Consider the following 15,156-nt stretch of genomic DNA (forward strand, 5'->3'; position numbering starts at 1 on the left):
CTGTCCTCTGTCCACCCAGACTGCTTGCTACTTGGTGTAGAGAGGAGGGGGCGACCTGTGATGCTGTAGTCCCTGTGGGTGGTGACTGCTTTTATGCACTTGGAGAGAGCATGGCCCATCCTGGCTTGTGAGTCGATTTCCTCCTACAGGTGAAACAAAGGGGGGACTTAGAGTTTTGTGCAGCTTCTCTTAGAATCCATGCCATGAGGAGTAATTTTACGCAGCCACAGACCTTGTGCATGCACAGCTGCCTCTGTCCTCGGCTTGACCTTGTTCCCTTCCCTCTGCAAGGCTCTGCTCTCTCCACCCCAATTGCTCACTTTTTGTCTGGGTGCTGGTCGGTGGCCTAGTTTTGGTCCGTGTTTGCATTTCCCGAGTGCATCTGAATTTCCCTTCGGTTGATGCGATGGAGCTGGTTACCCAGAACTCCAGCACCCACAAGGTTTCCCCGAGCCTGCTGGATGCCGGTAAGGGGCATCCCCCATGGGCAGCATGACATGGGGAGCAGGCAGGAGAAGTGGGCCTTGGAGGAGCAGGCCCGGGCTCCTGTTGGAACCTGGAAAACCCACCGGAAGTGAATGTGTTCCAGATTCTGCGGGCTCCTTCCCAGGAGTCAATGCCAGGGGAACTGTCCGTGATTCACACAAGCTGAACCCCGGTTTACCCATGGTCTGCTGCTTCAGGGAGAGGTCGTGCAGCCGCACTGCCCAGGCATTCATAGAGAAACCGGTAGGAAAACGTCCCCCTCGGTATGGCTCTGCGCGAAGTCACATTTCCCGGGAAATAGCAACAGAGAAGCCGAGTGTGCTGCACAGCTACACTCATCAGAAGGCAGACAGGGTGGGCAGAGGCCAGGGCCCCGACCTGGGGAGCGGGAGGTGGCTGGGCAGCAGAGTCTTCCCCGGCACTCAAGCTCTCCGAGGGCCTGGGCTGCGCCTGTCGCCACAGCCTGTTGTTCACTGGGGATGCAACAGCGGGTCTGAGCTTGTGTGTATGTGCACACTCACAACTGCAGATAGGCACACTCTGCCAAGCCCAGTGCACACACAATACATGCATGGCCACGCACAGCTACTCACACACAAACACAACTGCAGAATGCACTTATCTCCCATGGTGTGAGCACATAGCCGGCACTCTCACACACAGACTCCTGCCCTGTAACGCACTCAAACCCGGCATGCCCCATACACCCGTGGCCACGCCCAGGGCCGTCTGGTGGGGTGCAGGTGGCCCCTCCTGCCCGGGTCCCATGGACCCTTGGGCTCCTTTGGCGCCCACGCAGCCAGGTGCAGGCTGGGCTCGGCCTGTTTGTTTGTGGTCGTCCTTGGTAACTGCAGAGATTGGGCCTCGGAGCCAGAGAGGAGGCCATAAAGCGCTGTCACTGGGGCCCTGGCCTTGGTCCCACCCGCAGCCCTCCCTGCCGAGCTCCCAGCCTCCCTGTGCTCCTGGCCCCTTTGCACCTGACTCCCGTGATGAGGGAGGAGGTGGCTTCCTGCAGGACAGCCTAGCGCCTGGGGCAGCTGGTGTCATTTCCCATCTGTGAGCCCTGCCCGAGGCCCCTGCTGAGCCTCAGTTTCTCCTGCCGGCTCCATCACTGGGGCACAGGGGCTGCTTTGGGGGAGTGTGCCTGGTGCAGTGGCCCTGACAGCTCCCCTGAGTGTGAGCCTGGCCCTGTCCCAGCCCTGGGTGCCAGCAGGTGGTGGTGGCCTGCAGACCCGGGAGTGGGACTGGAGGCAGCACCCAGCTGTGCAGCAGGCGCGGCCCAGCAACAGGAGGCCTTGCACCCAGTCCCGTCCCCTCTCGGCAGACTCGCTGAGATCAGAAGTGTGCGTCCTGCACCTGCAGCCCATCCACGTCCTCATGGTGCCCTTGGCCCTCCTGATCCGCAGTCTCTGTCCCGGGGGCTCCCGTCCTGCAGCCTGGCTCAGCTGCAGCCTAGAACCCATCCTGGTGTGGACACCTGGTCATGCTTCCTGCTGAATTGTTCATGCCCCGAATTTGCACAAATGTTAATGACAGGCAGCCGCCGCTGTTGCACCCTGTGGGATAGTTTCACTGCCCTAAGAACTATTTGGGCTTCACATATTCCTCCCTCCTCGCTCCTGGTAACTGCTGCTTTCTGTTTACCATCTCCAGTTGCCTTTCCAGAAAGTCCTGCAGTTGGAGTGGTTGGCAAGCAGCCTTTTCAGGTCACCCTCCTCCACTTAGCAGTACGCGGCTCTTGTGTCTTTCCCTCCCTTAATGACCCATTTCTTTCTGTCCCTCAATCACACAGTGCTGTGTGGGGCACACATAATGCTTTCAAGGCGGGCACTCTGCTCTTTGCATGTCTCTCGCCGGCGTGTTGCGCGGAGGCACCAGGGGACGCAGCGCTTGGGGTGGCATTGACCACAATGCTCCATTAACCGCGGTCTCCTTGTTCAAGGCCACTGGCATCCTATGAGAAGCTGTAACTTTCTGTGTTTCCAAAGCTGTGTGTTAGTGTTCGTATTCCATTTATTTATCTCTTCTCTCGTCCATCCATCCAGCTGTAATGAGTGGAGAGCACGCGGATGAAAAGGAAGCGTGCCTGTGAGCCAGCTGCTGTGTGTGCAGAAGGGGGAGCCATCGAGAGGGCAGGCAGGTGCCCTTACAGAGGACCCCTGACTGCGACAGGGCATGACTCAGAGCTGTGGCGGAGTAATGACGAGTCCCAGATGCATGAGTAGCCCTGTGTCTCATCTTCTCTGAGGAACTTAACTAAGATAAGCAAGAGCTATAAATAGTTGCCATAGCAAGAACCAAAGTCACACGGACACCCACTCCGAACTACAAGGACAATTAGTCAGATGCTGGCTTCTCTTTCCTTTCCATGTTCAGAGGCCCTCAGATTGGAGGTGTGCCAGGGATCTGGAGGTGGGAGAGCCAGGAGGAAGTGGAGTGTGAGGCAGCTCATGGGGAATGAAGTCCTATTTGCTGGAAGCAGGTCCTGGTCAGCCTCCCAGAGTAGCAGAAAGCAAGTGTGAGGCCCTCAGTACACATGACTCCATCTGCTCAGGGAGAGCTGTGTTCCTGTGGACAGACCCTGCTCTGTGCCAGCTCTCTTTTGAGCGCCTCAGACACTGTCTCCTAGACCTCACAACTGGCCTGCGAGGAAGGTGCTGCTACTACCTTTAGTTTCAGATGGGGAAACTGAGGCCAGAGAAGTTAAAGGCTGGTAAGTGTGGAGGCAGAGATCTGACCTAGACTGAACAGCCAAGGTGGGCTCCTTTTCTCCATTGGGTCAGTCATTCCTGATACCTTTACCTATCTGGCTTGGGTTTTAGTTGTGTTCTTACTACTGTGACTCCGGAAACTTACCCACTGAGTTATATCTCCGGCCTTGGTACTGGGGATCAAATTCAGGACCTTACGCTTGCAAGGCAGGCTGTGGAACCACTGAGCTAAATCCCCGGCCCCCAAAAATATATATTTTTTAAAATTTTGAGACAGGGTCTTGCCAAGTTGCCTGGGCTCAGCTTCCCAAGTTCTGATGTTATAGGTGTGTGGCGCCATACTCAGCTGCATATGTCTTTCTTTCTTTTTATTCATGAAGTTTATTGATACATTTTAGGTATACAGTATGATGACATTAATCATTGGGAATTTGTTGTATATGTCTTTCTTAATGAGCAGTCTCTTCTTCAGAAGACCGTGATACAAAGGAAACGCCTTTCCACTGTCTCATGTGCTGAGTGCAATAAACAGATTTAGATTGTTTTCAGATCCACTTGTAGAAATAGTTCTGGAAAAGACAGGCCATTCAAACCATGCTCCAGGGTGTGGGTACAAGAAGCAGGGGTAGCTTGAATACCGCTCTGCAGAGTCCCCCACTTTCCCTGGTCCCAACTCCCCCTCGCCAGTAAGGGAGGACTTAGAGACTCAGTTCCTATCTTGGAGCCCATCAGTTCTTCGAAGTTGAGGTGAAATTCTGTGTCTGTGAATGACGTGCATTTTTACTGGGACGAGGCTCCATGGTTTTTATTAAATTCTAAAAAAGACCTGGACTTTGCAAAAGCTAACAAAAACTGGACTGTATGAACTGCGAGTCTTGTCCATCTGGAGATGCTGCAACTCTGACTGTGGCCGTGGTGGGGGCAGCTTGAGCTCGGGAGGAACCGTGGCTCACCTGTTTCTTCTCCTCCCCAGGTGGTGGTGCCCTGTGGCGTGGAAGCCCCCCAGGAGCAGGTGAGTCTTGCATTTGCTGGGGATGGTGGCATCTGCTAGGACCGTGTCTGGGAGTCCTCTTTGGGGTGTTTTGGTGCTGAGCTCTGCAGCCACCTTTGTCCTCTCTGCCAGGCTGCTTGTTTTCCTTGAGAGGAGAGCATCCTTTGTACGAACCGCCTTCACGATCAGTAAACCGGAACTCAGGGGCTTCATGTACCGGGCTGCCCTGGGGTGAAAACGTGAGCACTGACAGGGTGGCTGTGTGGGGCGTAGGCTGTGTGGATTTGGGAGTGTTCGGCTCTGACAAATGCCTTTTGAGGACAAGCATGTGGGAGCACTTTCTCTTTGGTTTGTCATTAAGTAAATACAAATTTCTTTTGAGTTTTATTTACTTATTTCTTTTGGTTGTTTTTTGTTTTTTGGGGTTTTTTTTTGGTGCCGGGCATCAAACTCAGGACTTTGTGCTTTCGAGCAGGTGTGGTGCCACTGAGCTAAATCCCTGGCCCTCTTTGGTTTTTTTTTGAGACTGTGTCAGGACAGGGGCATCACCACCAGGTGCCAGGATCTTAGGGGGAAGCTGCGGCCTCTGAAGTATCTGTGGGCCGCCTGTGACTGTGTCCACGTGTGTCTCCCCGAGTTCCCCGTGCACAGATCCTCCCGTGCTCCCTGTGAACCGTGACCCGTGACCCTTTCCTTTCCATGTGGCCCAGGCCAGCAGACCCCCTGCAGCCGGAGCTCCGGGAGGGGCGCCATAATAGTGTCTGAAGAAACCCTCGGGAGCAGTGCGCCAGGTGTGAGTCCTCTCCCGCCCCTGTGCTGGGGCTGTAGAGTAGACAGTGCCTCTGGACAAGAGGCTTTGTTGCCCAGGGTGTCATTCTCAGGACAGAGAAGGGCGTCCTTTTCTCTCTGCTGGTCCTGCACGGCCCAGCAGTGTCCTGGCCCGGGGCCCGGCACTTGGGATTGGCACAGATGTACTTTGGGGTCCCTGTGTGTTGCCTTGGGAACCGTGGGCTGGTGGGCTCCCAGCCGGGCCCCTTGAAGGCAGCTTGTTTCCTGTGAGCCACTCCTTGGCTATGTACCTGCTTGGTATCGCATGCTGAGGTCTTCTCCGAGCTCAGGAAAGCGAGGCGACTCCCCAAGGTCAAGGCCATTGCAACCTGAGAGGCCATTGCAGGCCTGTGGCTGAGCTCCTGCCGCACTCACTGGGACTGCTGCCTTTGGGGTGAGCCAGATGAGGGTAAATCGGGATGAGTTGAGTTGGGGGGAAAACTTCCCTTCTGGTAGTAAAAGTCGGAGGAAACCAGGGTCCTTCAGTGCCCGTGCAGTGAAGGAGGATGGGGGCCCCTGGCCACTGTGGCTGAATGGAGTAGCGGAGCCCTCGCGCTGACTCCCAGCCCTGGCCCGAGCTGACGCACTGCACCCTTCCGGGGTCTCCCAGGGCCCCCTCTGCTCCCCTGTGTTGTCGGGAGTCCTGGGGACTCTCATTCTCGCCCGTGACTCTCTGGGGTTGGGAGCAGGTGGCCACTCGCCTTTCCGCTGCTCCTAGGTGGCTGTGGCTGGTGGTCGGCTCTGAGGCCTCCCGATCCTCCCCGTGGTCTGAGGTCCCTGTGTGCGCCTCTGAGCCCCGCGGGCTTCACTCCAGGGTCAGCCCGAGAGCCCCTCTGCTGGAGTCCTGGAGCAGTGCAGGCTGGGCTGTGACTGCATCCTTCGCGTAGTTTACAGATGGAAGCCACCACGGCCATGCTGCTGGAGCTGATGACAGCCCATGGCTAACTGTGGAGCATCGTCTCCTTGACGTCACGCCTGCTTGGCTCAGTTGTCTGTGGGGACACAGAAGTGTTCCTGGCCTCCTAGGGGCGGTTAGGACATAAGCAGGCGGAAGCCTTTGCTACGGCTAGTCTCTATCCGTGCAGTTGCTGGTTTTTTGCTTTTTCAGTACTAGGATTGAACCTAAGACCTTCACATTGAGGTGTGTCCCCAGCCCATTTCTTATTTTTTATTTTGAGACAGGCTCTTGCTAGGTTGCCCTGTTGCCCAGGGTAGGCTTGATGTTGTGATCCTCCTGCCTCAGCCTCCCAGAGTGCTGGGATCACAGGTGTGTTCACCCAGGCCCGGCTGATCCTGTGGTTGTTCCATGAGACGCCTGCTTTTCTCTGTCTTTTCTGCAGCACAGCCTGCTGTGCATGCTGTAGCTTACATAAGTGCAACATGCATTTAAACAGTGCATGGACTATAAGCATCCATCACTGTGGTGGGCACCAGAAGCCGCAGGCCAGAAAACCAGGAATCAGCAGAGAATCATGGGGCATCGCGGAGGACGGCGTGTGCTGGGGAGCTGTCCTCAGCCAGCCCAGGTCACAGGACCCTGGTACTTCGCAGGTGCAGAACGGTGATTGTTTTATTTTTATTTTTTATGTTTTTGGTACCGGGGGTCGAATTCCAGTCCTTGCGCTTGTGCAGCAGGCGGCGAAACCACTGAGCTAAATCCCCAGCCTGGTGATTGTTTTAGAACGAGCTGTCGCAGTGTGACCTCCTCAGGGCCTTCGGCTGTCTGTGACCAGACAGGGGAGGCTTCATCGTCTGCCCGTGTCCCGCTGTGTCCCGGTGTGTTGTCCTGGAATCCACAGTGCTGAGGCATGGCTGTGACCCAGCTCCTCTGTAGGTCTATGCACGTGTACACGCCTGTGGCTGCGTGTGCACACGTGTGGGTGGAATGGTACACAGCGTGGGAGTGCCAGTCAGGCCGGGAGCCGTGTGGCCTCTCTGTGTGGGTTCTGCCGAGCTCCTCTGCCTCAGGGGCGCCTCCCCACCTCGAGGGGCCGCTGTGAGCACGGAGTTCAGCGTCGCGTTCAGGTTCCCAGCGCTGCTCTGACACCTGGTCTGACACCCTCGGAATCCACAATGAATGGCCTCGGAGCCTGGAGCCTCGGCTTGTGTTTGTCTGGTTCTCCTGCCACCCATGGGTGCAGGGACCCGGTCTGATGGGCTGTGGACCTGGGCCTTTGTCCTTCACCTCCTGAGGACGCGGTGTGGGGCTGGGCGCTTGCAGCACCTGGGTCCTGTGCTCCCGCTTGGAGATGAGGATGGGAAGCCCGGGGGAGGGCGGTGAGGTGAGCGCAGGGCTTCGGGTGCAGCACTGGTGTCCCGGGGGCTGCAGGTTCGCAGGCTCCTCTCCCTCAGACTGCTCTGACTGCGGCCCATGGGGTTTCCATGCCCTTCTCACCTTCACCTCTGTGTACCTGCGGGAGTTGGTCCTGGTGTGGTCACGCCTTCTGTGGGAGACTCAGGCCCTGCCAGCACTCCTGGGCAGCCAGGTGCCTGTTCCGGGGAGCGGCCCGGCCAGCCCCATAAAGGGCAGCACTGTTAGCAGCGTGGCTGGGTCCTTGAAGGAGGCTCCGCCTTCTGGTGGCCACGTGTGGGCAGCACTGAGGACAGCGCGCCGGTCCTCTGGGAGCAGGTGTGGAGCCCTCCCGCGCCCATGCGGACCTGGAGGGCCTGGGCTGTGCTGCCTTCTCTGCCCTGGGGAGGCAGTGGGAGAATCATTTCTGGTTCAGAGTGGTTTCCTTCTCTTTGTGTAATTGAAGCTCAGCCAGCAGCTGTGTCAGTCAAAGGTGACCTCAGGAGTCAGGTTACAGGTCTGAGGCTGGCATTCACAAGCTGGATTCTAGCAGCTGCAGGCCTGGACTTGTGTGCGTGTCTGTGGGGTGTGTGTGTGTGTGTGTGTGTGTGTGTGTGTGTGTGTGCATCCACAGGGTGGATGTCTTTGTGCTGTGTGTGCATGCGTGGGGTTTGTGTGCATGTCCATGTTGTGCTGTGTGTGGGTGTGTGGTGTGTGTGCATGCATAAGTGGTGTGGATGTATCTGTGCTTGTGTCGCATTGTGTGCATGCATGGGTGTGCACACCTGTCTGTGTTGTGTGTGCACGTTTGGTATGTGTGTGGTATGTGTGTTTGTAGTCTGTGCATGTTGGCCTTTGTTCAGTAAACTTTGCTTGAACTCAGAACCACAGGGCAGGCCCCTGAGCGAGCGACAGGGTCACCAGGACGAGGTGACGTTACAGCCAGCTCAGGAGCTTCCTGGCTGATTCTTCCTGAGGCGCTGCACCCACAGAGTGAGCGCCCGCCCAGACGAGGGGCTTCAAATGGTGAAGGAACTCACCCTACCCTTCGTGTTACTGGGCGTGAAGCAACTGCAGATTTCAGCAGAGCCCTGCTTCCCCCACCGGGGACTGGGCTGGGGGCTCCGTGAGGCAGGACACAGCCTCCAGTCCTCTGGATGGCTTTGCTCTCAGGCCGGGTCTCCTCTGGTGGCCCTGGTCCAGAGAGGTCTCTGCTCCTCCTACCCCTCCATGGCCCGAGGTCTAGGTGTTTGGTTTCGCAGTAACGATTTCCCGCTGGCAGAGTTTCCACCCCCAACGAACTTCAGAAACGAGGAGGGAGGGGCCTGCACACCCCGGGAAGCTCCCAGCTGTTCAGTGGTCTCTGGAAAAATCACCTATTCACACACGTGTGCGCCACATGCTTGCCTGGTCTTGCACATGCACATGTGTGCATGCACGTCCTAGACAAACATGCGTTCACACACAAGTTTGCCAGGCCCTGTGAAACACACACTCATGAGCACTTGCTCGCCCGATTCTGCATCCCTCCCTGCTGATCTCCCAGAAGCAGAGAGCAGGGACTCCAGCCGCCCCTTGGCCCAAGCCCAGGCACCTTCGGCCAAGAGAACCAAACTCCGCATTGTAGTTTTGGCAAAAGCCAGGCAAGAACCAGGAATAAAAACCAGACTGGTCTCACCTGGACACTTGGCTGCCCCAGCGAGGTGCTGCAGGTTCCTGAGCTGTGATGCTGGGGTGTCGGGGCAGTGGGAGGAGGAGCAGCAGGAACGTGTGAGGGGGAGGCTGGCCATGCTCAGCAGCAGCCCTGGCCCTGTCCTTGCTCCGGATGTTGGGGGGGCTTGAGGCCACGTTCCCTCAGGGAGAGGTGTGGAGTCCTGGCTGCCACCCCTAGTCTGATGGGGTTGGGGAGCAGACACATCCTAGGCTCTATTTAGTGAGAAGAACCTTAGTCTTGGACACAAACTGCTGAGGGCGCTTCTCCTGGGCCCCAGGGCACCCTGTGTGGAGTGGGGTTAGTTGTGTCCCTAAGATCCACCTCCACCTGCAACCTCACAGTGTGACCTTGTTTTGCATAATGTGGAGATGAGGATACCGGGGCTAGGAGGGCCTCAATCCAAGGATTGTGGCCTTATAAAAAGAGGGTGTGGTGGTGCACACCTGCGATCCCAGCACTCTAGGAAGCTGAGGCAGGAGGACCACAAGGTCCAGCCCAGCCTGGACAATTTAGCAACTTAGAAAGAGAGAGAGAGAGAGAGAGAGAGAGAGAGCACACCCACGGAGGCAGAGACTGGAGCACTGTGCCCACAGTTGGAGAAGCCAAGACTGGCACAGGTGAGGAGGCAGGAGGGTTCCCAGAGCTCATGGGGTGCCTCCTGCCTGCGCTTTGATTTTGGTTTCCAGCCCCAGATCTGAGAGACTCCTAGCCCAGCTGAGGAAGCAGACAGAGGGGGCCCCCCACAGGCCCCACCACCCGGCAGGTCCCCTGGCACTTTTGGACCCTCTGGGCCCACAGACTCACAGGAAGCTGTCCCAGCTGCTGCCCAGCGCAGGGTGGTGACCCAGCCCAAGAGAGGGCAGCACTGCCCTAGGTCAGAGAGGGAGGAGCTGGGACTCTTCTCAGAGCTGCAGGGGCTTTGGAAACCACTGCAGGAGGAGCCTTGGTTGTGGGTGCCCGGGTTTGGGAAGGGAGCCCAGGCTGCCCCGCTCTGTCCCCTCAGAAGGTCTCATGCGGTGCCTGTTTGGAAGACCTCAGCCCCGCTTCTGTGTCCAGATGATCTCCGTGGGCTGCAGAGGAACCTGGCCCACACGGGGCCAGAGCGCCTGGGCTGCCCTGGCTGCGCTCCAGGCTCCAGCCACAGGGGACACTTTGATCCCGCCGAGCTTTGATTTTGCCGGCTCCTCCCACCCCTAAAACAACACCTGCCTGTGGCTCTTTCCAGTGGGGAGGCGGGGGCTGGGTTCTGGGAAGAGGGCACGTGGGGAGGGGGTTCCCGTCACCCCGGTCACCCCGCCCAGAGCCTCTGGGTCCCAGGTCCCCGGGGTACCCAGAGCTGGAAGCCCCCGCTGAGCAGAGTGTGGCCCCACCTCAGCCCCTGGGCTGCCCAGCTCACCCCTCCTACCCTGTCCCTGCTGCAGGCGCAGGGACCTTGCTGGGAGCGGGAGCTCCCCCGAGGTGCCCACTTACTGCCACCAGCTCAGCCGGCTGGCTAATGATTACACCCCTGGCTGCTGGCCTGCGCACCTGCCTGGGTCCCAGCCCCGTCCTGAGGGAGAGGCTGGCGTCCCTGCCCTGCCCCGCACCTGCCCGCCTGGCCTCTCCCAGGCCGACCCGAAGGCTCAGGGGCCTGGAGCAGTGCTTTTAAAAAATCACTGTATCGGGCCGGGGATTTAGCTCAGTGGTTCTGCCGCCTGCCTCGAAAGGGCAAGGTCCCAGGTTTGAATTCCCGTACCAAAAACAAAATCACTGTATCATTTCATTTATTTTATGCTTCCTGGTAAATATGTTTGGACAGATCAAGCTTACTTTTTAACCACTGTTTTTCTTATTTGAGACAGTCTCGCTTTGCAGTGCAGGCTGGTCTTGAACTCACAATAGGTAACTCAGGCTGTCCTTGCAGTGATCCTCCTGCCTTAGCTTCCCCAGTGCTGGGATGACAGGTGTGGCCACCACGCCTGGCTCCATTTTTATTTTGTGTCAGTCCACGTCTGTTCTGTGGTTGCCTGCCGGGCGGGAGTGGGCGGGAGGGCATCTTCCTTCTTCTTGTGTCCCCTGCCCCCTCTCGCCTGCTGCACGACACCCATCTCTGTTTCCCGTCATCCTAACTCTGTTCTTTACCTTTTGGCATCTCCTAAAAGACAGACCCTGTGACCAGCACTGTTTGGTCCAGTGCTGTCCTCCAAGCTGACGGCCAGAAGTTGCAGTAGACAGGAAACCCTTCCGTCGCCACAGGATTCTGCAGCAGTCTGGAGTTTTAATGTGGGGGCTCTGGGAGGTGGTGGCCACATGACGGGGCGGGGGAGCAGTACCCACTGAAGGGAGGTCAAGTAAGTGGTCATTATTATTAGTAGTAGTAATGTCCTGAATTGGAGCCATGTCGGGGTAGAGTGGCAGAGCCGGCAGTAGGGAAGGCACTGGCTTGGCCCAGCATCCATCCATCCATCCATCCATCCATCCATCCATCCATCCCTTCATTCATTCATTGATTCACGTAGTCCAGGCTGCCCTTAAACTCAGTGTGTAGCCCAGAGAGCTGGGATTATAGGCCTCTCTGTTCACTGTTGTTACTTTGACTGGCGCTTATTAGGGATGTAGAGGGCGGGGCCAGGGCCAGGGCTGGGCAGAGCAGCTGGCAGCTTTGTTACTTCGGACTGGGATCTGGTTTTGATCTGTCCTGGGATCTTAACAAGTGGTGCTTAAGATAACAAAGCCACTGTGTCTGTGTTCCCTGCACCCTGGGAGGCTGAGGCGGGAGGATGGCCAGTAAGAGCCTGGCCTGGGCAACTGAGTGACTTAGCGAGACGCTGCCTCAAAATAAAAATAAAAGGGCTGGGGATGGGGCTCAGTGGGGAGGCCTTGGGTGTAAACCCCAAACACTCCTTCGATACTTGTGGGAATGCTAGGGAAGCAGCTCATTCTGAAACTTGGAGCGGGAACCTCCCTTTCCCCACTGGCCTAGTGCCTGCTGCCCCCAGCCAGCCCTCTCTTCTGGGAATGCACGGGGCTTCCAGATGGAGGAGCAGGGGCAGTAAGGATGGCGCTGCAGCAGCCCGCCCTCCACAGAGCTTGGCTGACTGCAGGCCCCGCACGGCCTCGCTGACCCAGAAGGAAGTGGGTCCAGGGCCACACCGCTCCTGAGGAGGCGTAGGATGCCCTGGCTGCACTTCCGAGGCAGAAGCCAGATCAGAATCAGCCCAAGCCGGGACCGGTCCACACCGACAGGAAGTTGGGGCCGGAGCAGTCTGTGAAGTAGGACCAGTAATTGGCAGGGTCTCAAGTGGAGCATTCTCCCGGACAAGATGACCAGGACTTTTTAACATGAGTTGCTCAAAGAGGAGGAAGAGCCGGGAGTGGTGGCCCATGCCTGTGATTCCAGCCCTCAAGAGGCTGAGGCAGGAGCATTACCATGAGTTCGAGCCCAGCCTGAGCTATGTACTGAGACCCTGTCTCAAAAAAGAAAAGAAAGAGGAGGAAGAGCCTATCTTGTTAAAGGAACAGAGACAGATGGAGTAAACACAAGGTTTATTGGGGTCCTTACTTAAGAACAGACTGTAGAAAAACAACACGTGTTCGAGAAGTTTGAACATTGAATAGATACTTTCCATTGTCAAGGAATTCCTGTTCACAGTACTGGTACTTTGTGGCTCTATTTTTTTTTTTTTTGGTACCGGGGATCGAACTTGGGACCTTGTGCTTGTGAGGCAGGTGGCAGGTGGCAGGTGGCAGAACCACTAAGCTAAATCCCCGGCCCTGTGGTTCTATTTTTTAAAAAAATTTTTTATCTTTTTTTCTGGTACCAGGGATGGAACTCAGGACCTTGCGCTTGCCAGGCAGGTGTGGTGCCACTGAGCTAAATCCTGGCCCCAAACATTTTTGCCTTTTAAGGGTGCCGACTGAGTCCCTCCCTCCCTCCCCCTCTCTTTTTCTCTCTCTGTTTCCTTTGGTAGTACTGAGGATTAAACCCACTTCACACTGAGCTTCACACTGAGCTACACCCCAGCGCTTTTCCTCAAAATGTGAGGCGAGGGCTCAGTAAGTTGCTAAGATGCCCAGGCTTGCCCCTCCTGCCTCAGCCTCCCAGTGTGCTGGGCTTACAGCTGTCTCCCCTGTGGCTCTGACAGGTCTTCTGGGACAAAGTGATGTGCTGGGGTTGGCAGCCAGCTGTCCCCGGGTGCAGATGTAACTCGTGGGGTGGAGTTGGCTCCTGGGGTGCGTGCCGGGTCCTGGGGTGTCCTGCAGGGCGGAGGTGGGGCCCACTGCGTCAGATGAGCACTCGGGCGGAGCTCTCAGCTTGGCTGTGACTGCCCTGCAAAGACATCCCCTGCCCCTCGCACCCAGCCCCCGGGCCTGCCACCTGTGACCCGAGTTCCAGGCTCAAGAAGGAAATGGGCCAAGGTGCAGAAGTCAGGAGGAGCAGGTTGTGACTCCACAGATGAAGCACTGTGGAAAATTAAGTGCAGTTAAAAACAAATTTGGACTTAATGTGGGACAAAGAGCTCCCTGACATGGGTGGCATTCAGGTCAAAGCTGGCAGTGGTCATTCCTGGGGCGACAACTGTGGGGACGCTGTGGGGCCAGTGTTGCTGGCAGGGACAGAGTCACTCATGTAAGCCACATGGAGGCACAGATGTTCCAGGCCGGGGCTCCCAGTGTGAGCCTGGAGTGGCCCGGTGCGCGTGGCAGCATCAGACAGGACCCTAACGGGGCGGCAGGGACAGCAGCTTCTGTGCTCCGCCAGCCCTGGTCCTGGACAGTCCCTGCCCCGGGCTTGTGGACGGTGCCCTCTGCCCCCACCCGGGTGTGGCTGTGTCCCCATCTCTCCCTGCGGACACTGGGCAGGTTAGATTAGCGCCCACCCCGGGTCCCGTTGGAATTCTGTTACCGCCTCAAAGGCCCTCAAAGATGCCCCCTCCGGGACCCGGGCTTGGGTCCCCCAGACGGGACTGTCTTGGGGCACAGTCAGCCTGTGGCCTCAGGGACAGGAAGTCCTGCTCCTGGGACCCGGTTCTCACCAGGAAGCCCCGCCCAGGAGACCAGGCCGGCTCCCCGGTCTGGGCCTACATGGAGCGGTCCTGGCCCCTTGCCCGGGTGCTGGTTTCATAGCCACCGAGCCTTGCAGCCCCTGTGCTGGAGGGACTCAGGTCCCTGTGGGAGGGGCATGAGCCCCGCACCACCCTGCGCTCGCTGTCTTCTGGGGTCCCCAGGGTCAGGTGGACAGCCGCAGGACATGGGGCGTTTCGAACCTCAGAAGGCAACCCTCACCTTAGCGCCACATATAAGAGTGGAAAATTGGAGACAAGATGGCATTTGGACCAGGCATGGTGGTGCATGCCTGTGATCCCGACTCCTGGGAGGCTGAGGCAGGAAGACTGCTGTGAGTTTGAGGCCAGCCTGGGCTACACAGTGAGACCCTGTCTCAAAAATGAAAACAAAGACAGCATTTGAGGATCCTCATTAGACCCTGTTCCCCAGTGCTCGGCTTCCTGCTCCGTGGTGGTCTGGGACACAGGCCTAGGGGGCCCCTGCTCCCTGGGTGCTGACGCCCCAGTGCCAGGTGAGGGTCCCTCCCGTCTTCCCCACGGTCCTCTTTCTGCACGAAGCAGTGTCTTCCTCATGCAGCAGCCGATGACAATACAGGAGCTTTGTGTCATGCCCGGCTGCAAAGCTGCAAAGTGAGCACGCGTCTGCTGTCCCTCTGCTGTCCCTCAGGGGACCCGCGAGCTCAGTCACGCGCAGGTGCTGCTCAGACAGCTGCTGGGGCAGGCGCCCTTCCTGTCACTCTGAGTGTGAAGTGACCAAGACGAGTCAGACCTGCCAGGCGGCCTTGGAGGCCCCGCTGTCCCCAGCCCTGCCCTGTGTCCGGCCTCCAGGAAACTCAGAACCGGTCGAGCACTGCCAGGCTGGCGGATCGGCCTTCTCTCTCTGGGCTCCTCACCTCGTCTTTCACCCTGTGTTTGTGTGTTTTGTCCTTTGCTTGTTTTTGTTTTTGCAGCTCTGGGGATCTAACCTAGAACCTTTGCACTGAGCTCCATCCCCAGCCCTTTTTATTTCTGCTTTTGAGATAAGGTCTTGCTCAGTTACTAAATTGTCGAGGCTGTGCTTCTGCCTTCTATCCTCCTGCCTCAGCCTCCCA

At 57.6% G+C, this 15,156-nt stretch overlaps 1 protein-coding gene across 6 annotated transcripts in view; it reads left to right on the plus strand.

Moving 5' to 3' along the window:
• Positions 1-15,156, plus strand: part of Tns3 (tensin 3) — a 151,569-nt gene that overhangs the window by 43,476 nt on the left and 92,937 nt on the right. For all 6 annotated transcript variants that reach the window (XM_004839880.4, XM_021254255.2, XM_087196100.1 and 3 more), the window contains one exon: positions 4,171-4,209. Coding sequence is in view for 3 of the 6 variants with exons in the window: in XM_021254255.2 (XP_021109914.2) it covers positions 4,171-4,209 (39 nt within the window). In the remaining 3 variants the exon portion in view is untranslated. The remainder of the gene's footprint in view (positions 1-4,170; positions 4,210-15,156) is intronic.

The sequence above is a fragment of the Heterocephalus glaber genome, unplaced genomic scaffold (assembly GCF_053883595.1).
Source record: "Heterocephalus glaber isolate CG9 unplaced genomic scaffold, H.glaber_assembly_v1.0 deba00001610, whole genome shotgun sequence".
Classification (NCBI taxonomy): Eukaryota; Metazoa; Chordata; class Mammalia; order Rodentia; family Bathyergidae; genus Heterocephalus; species Heterocephalus glaber.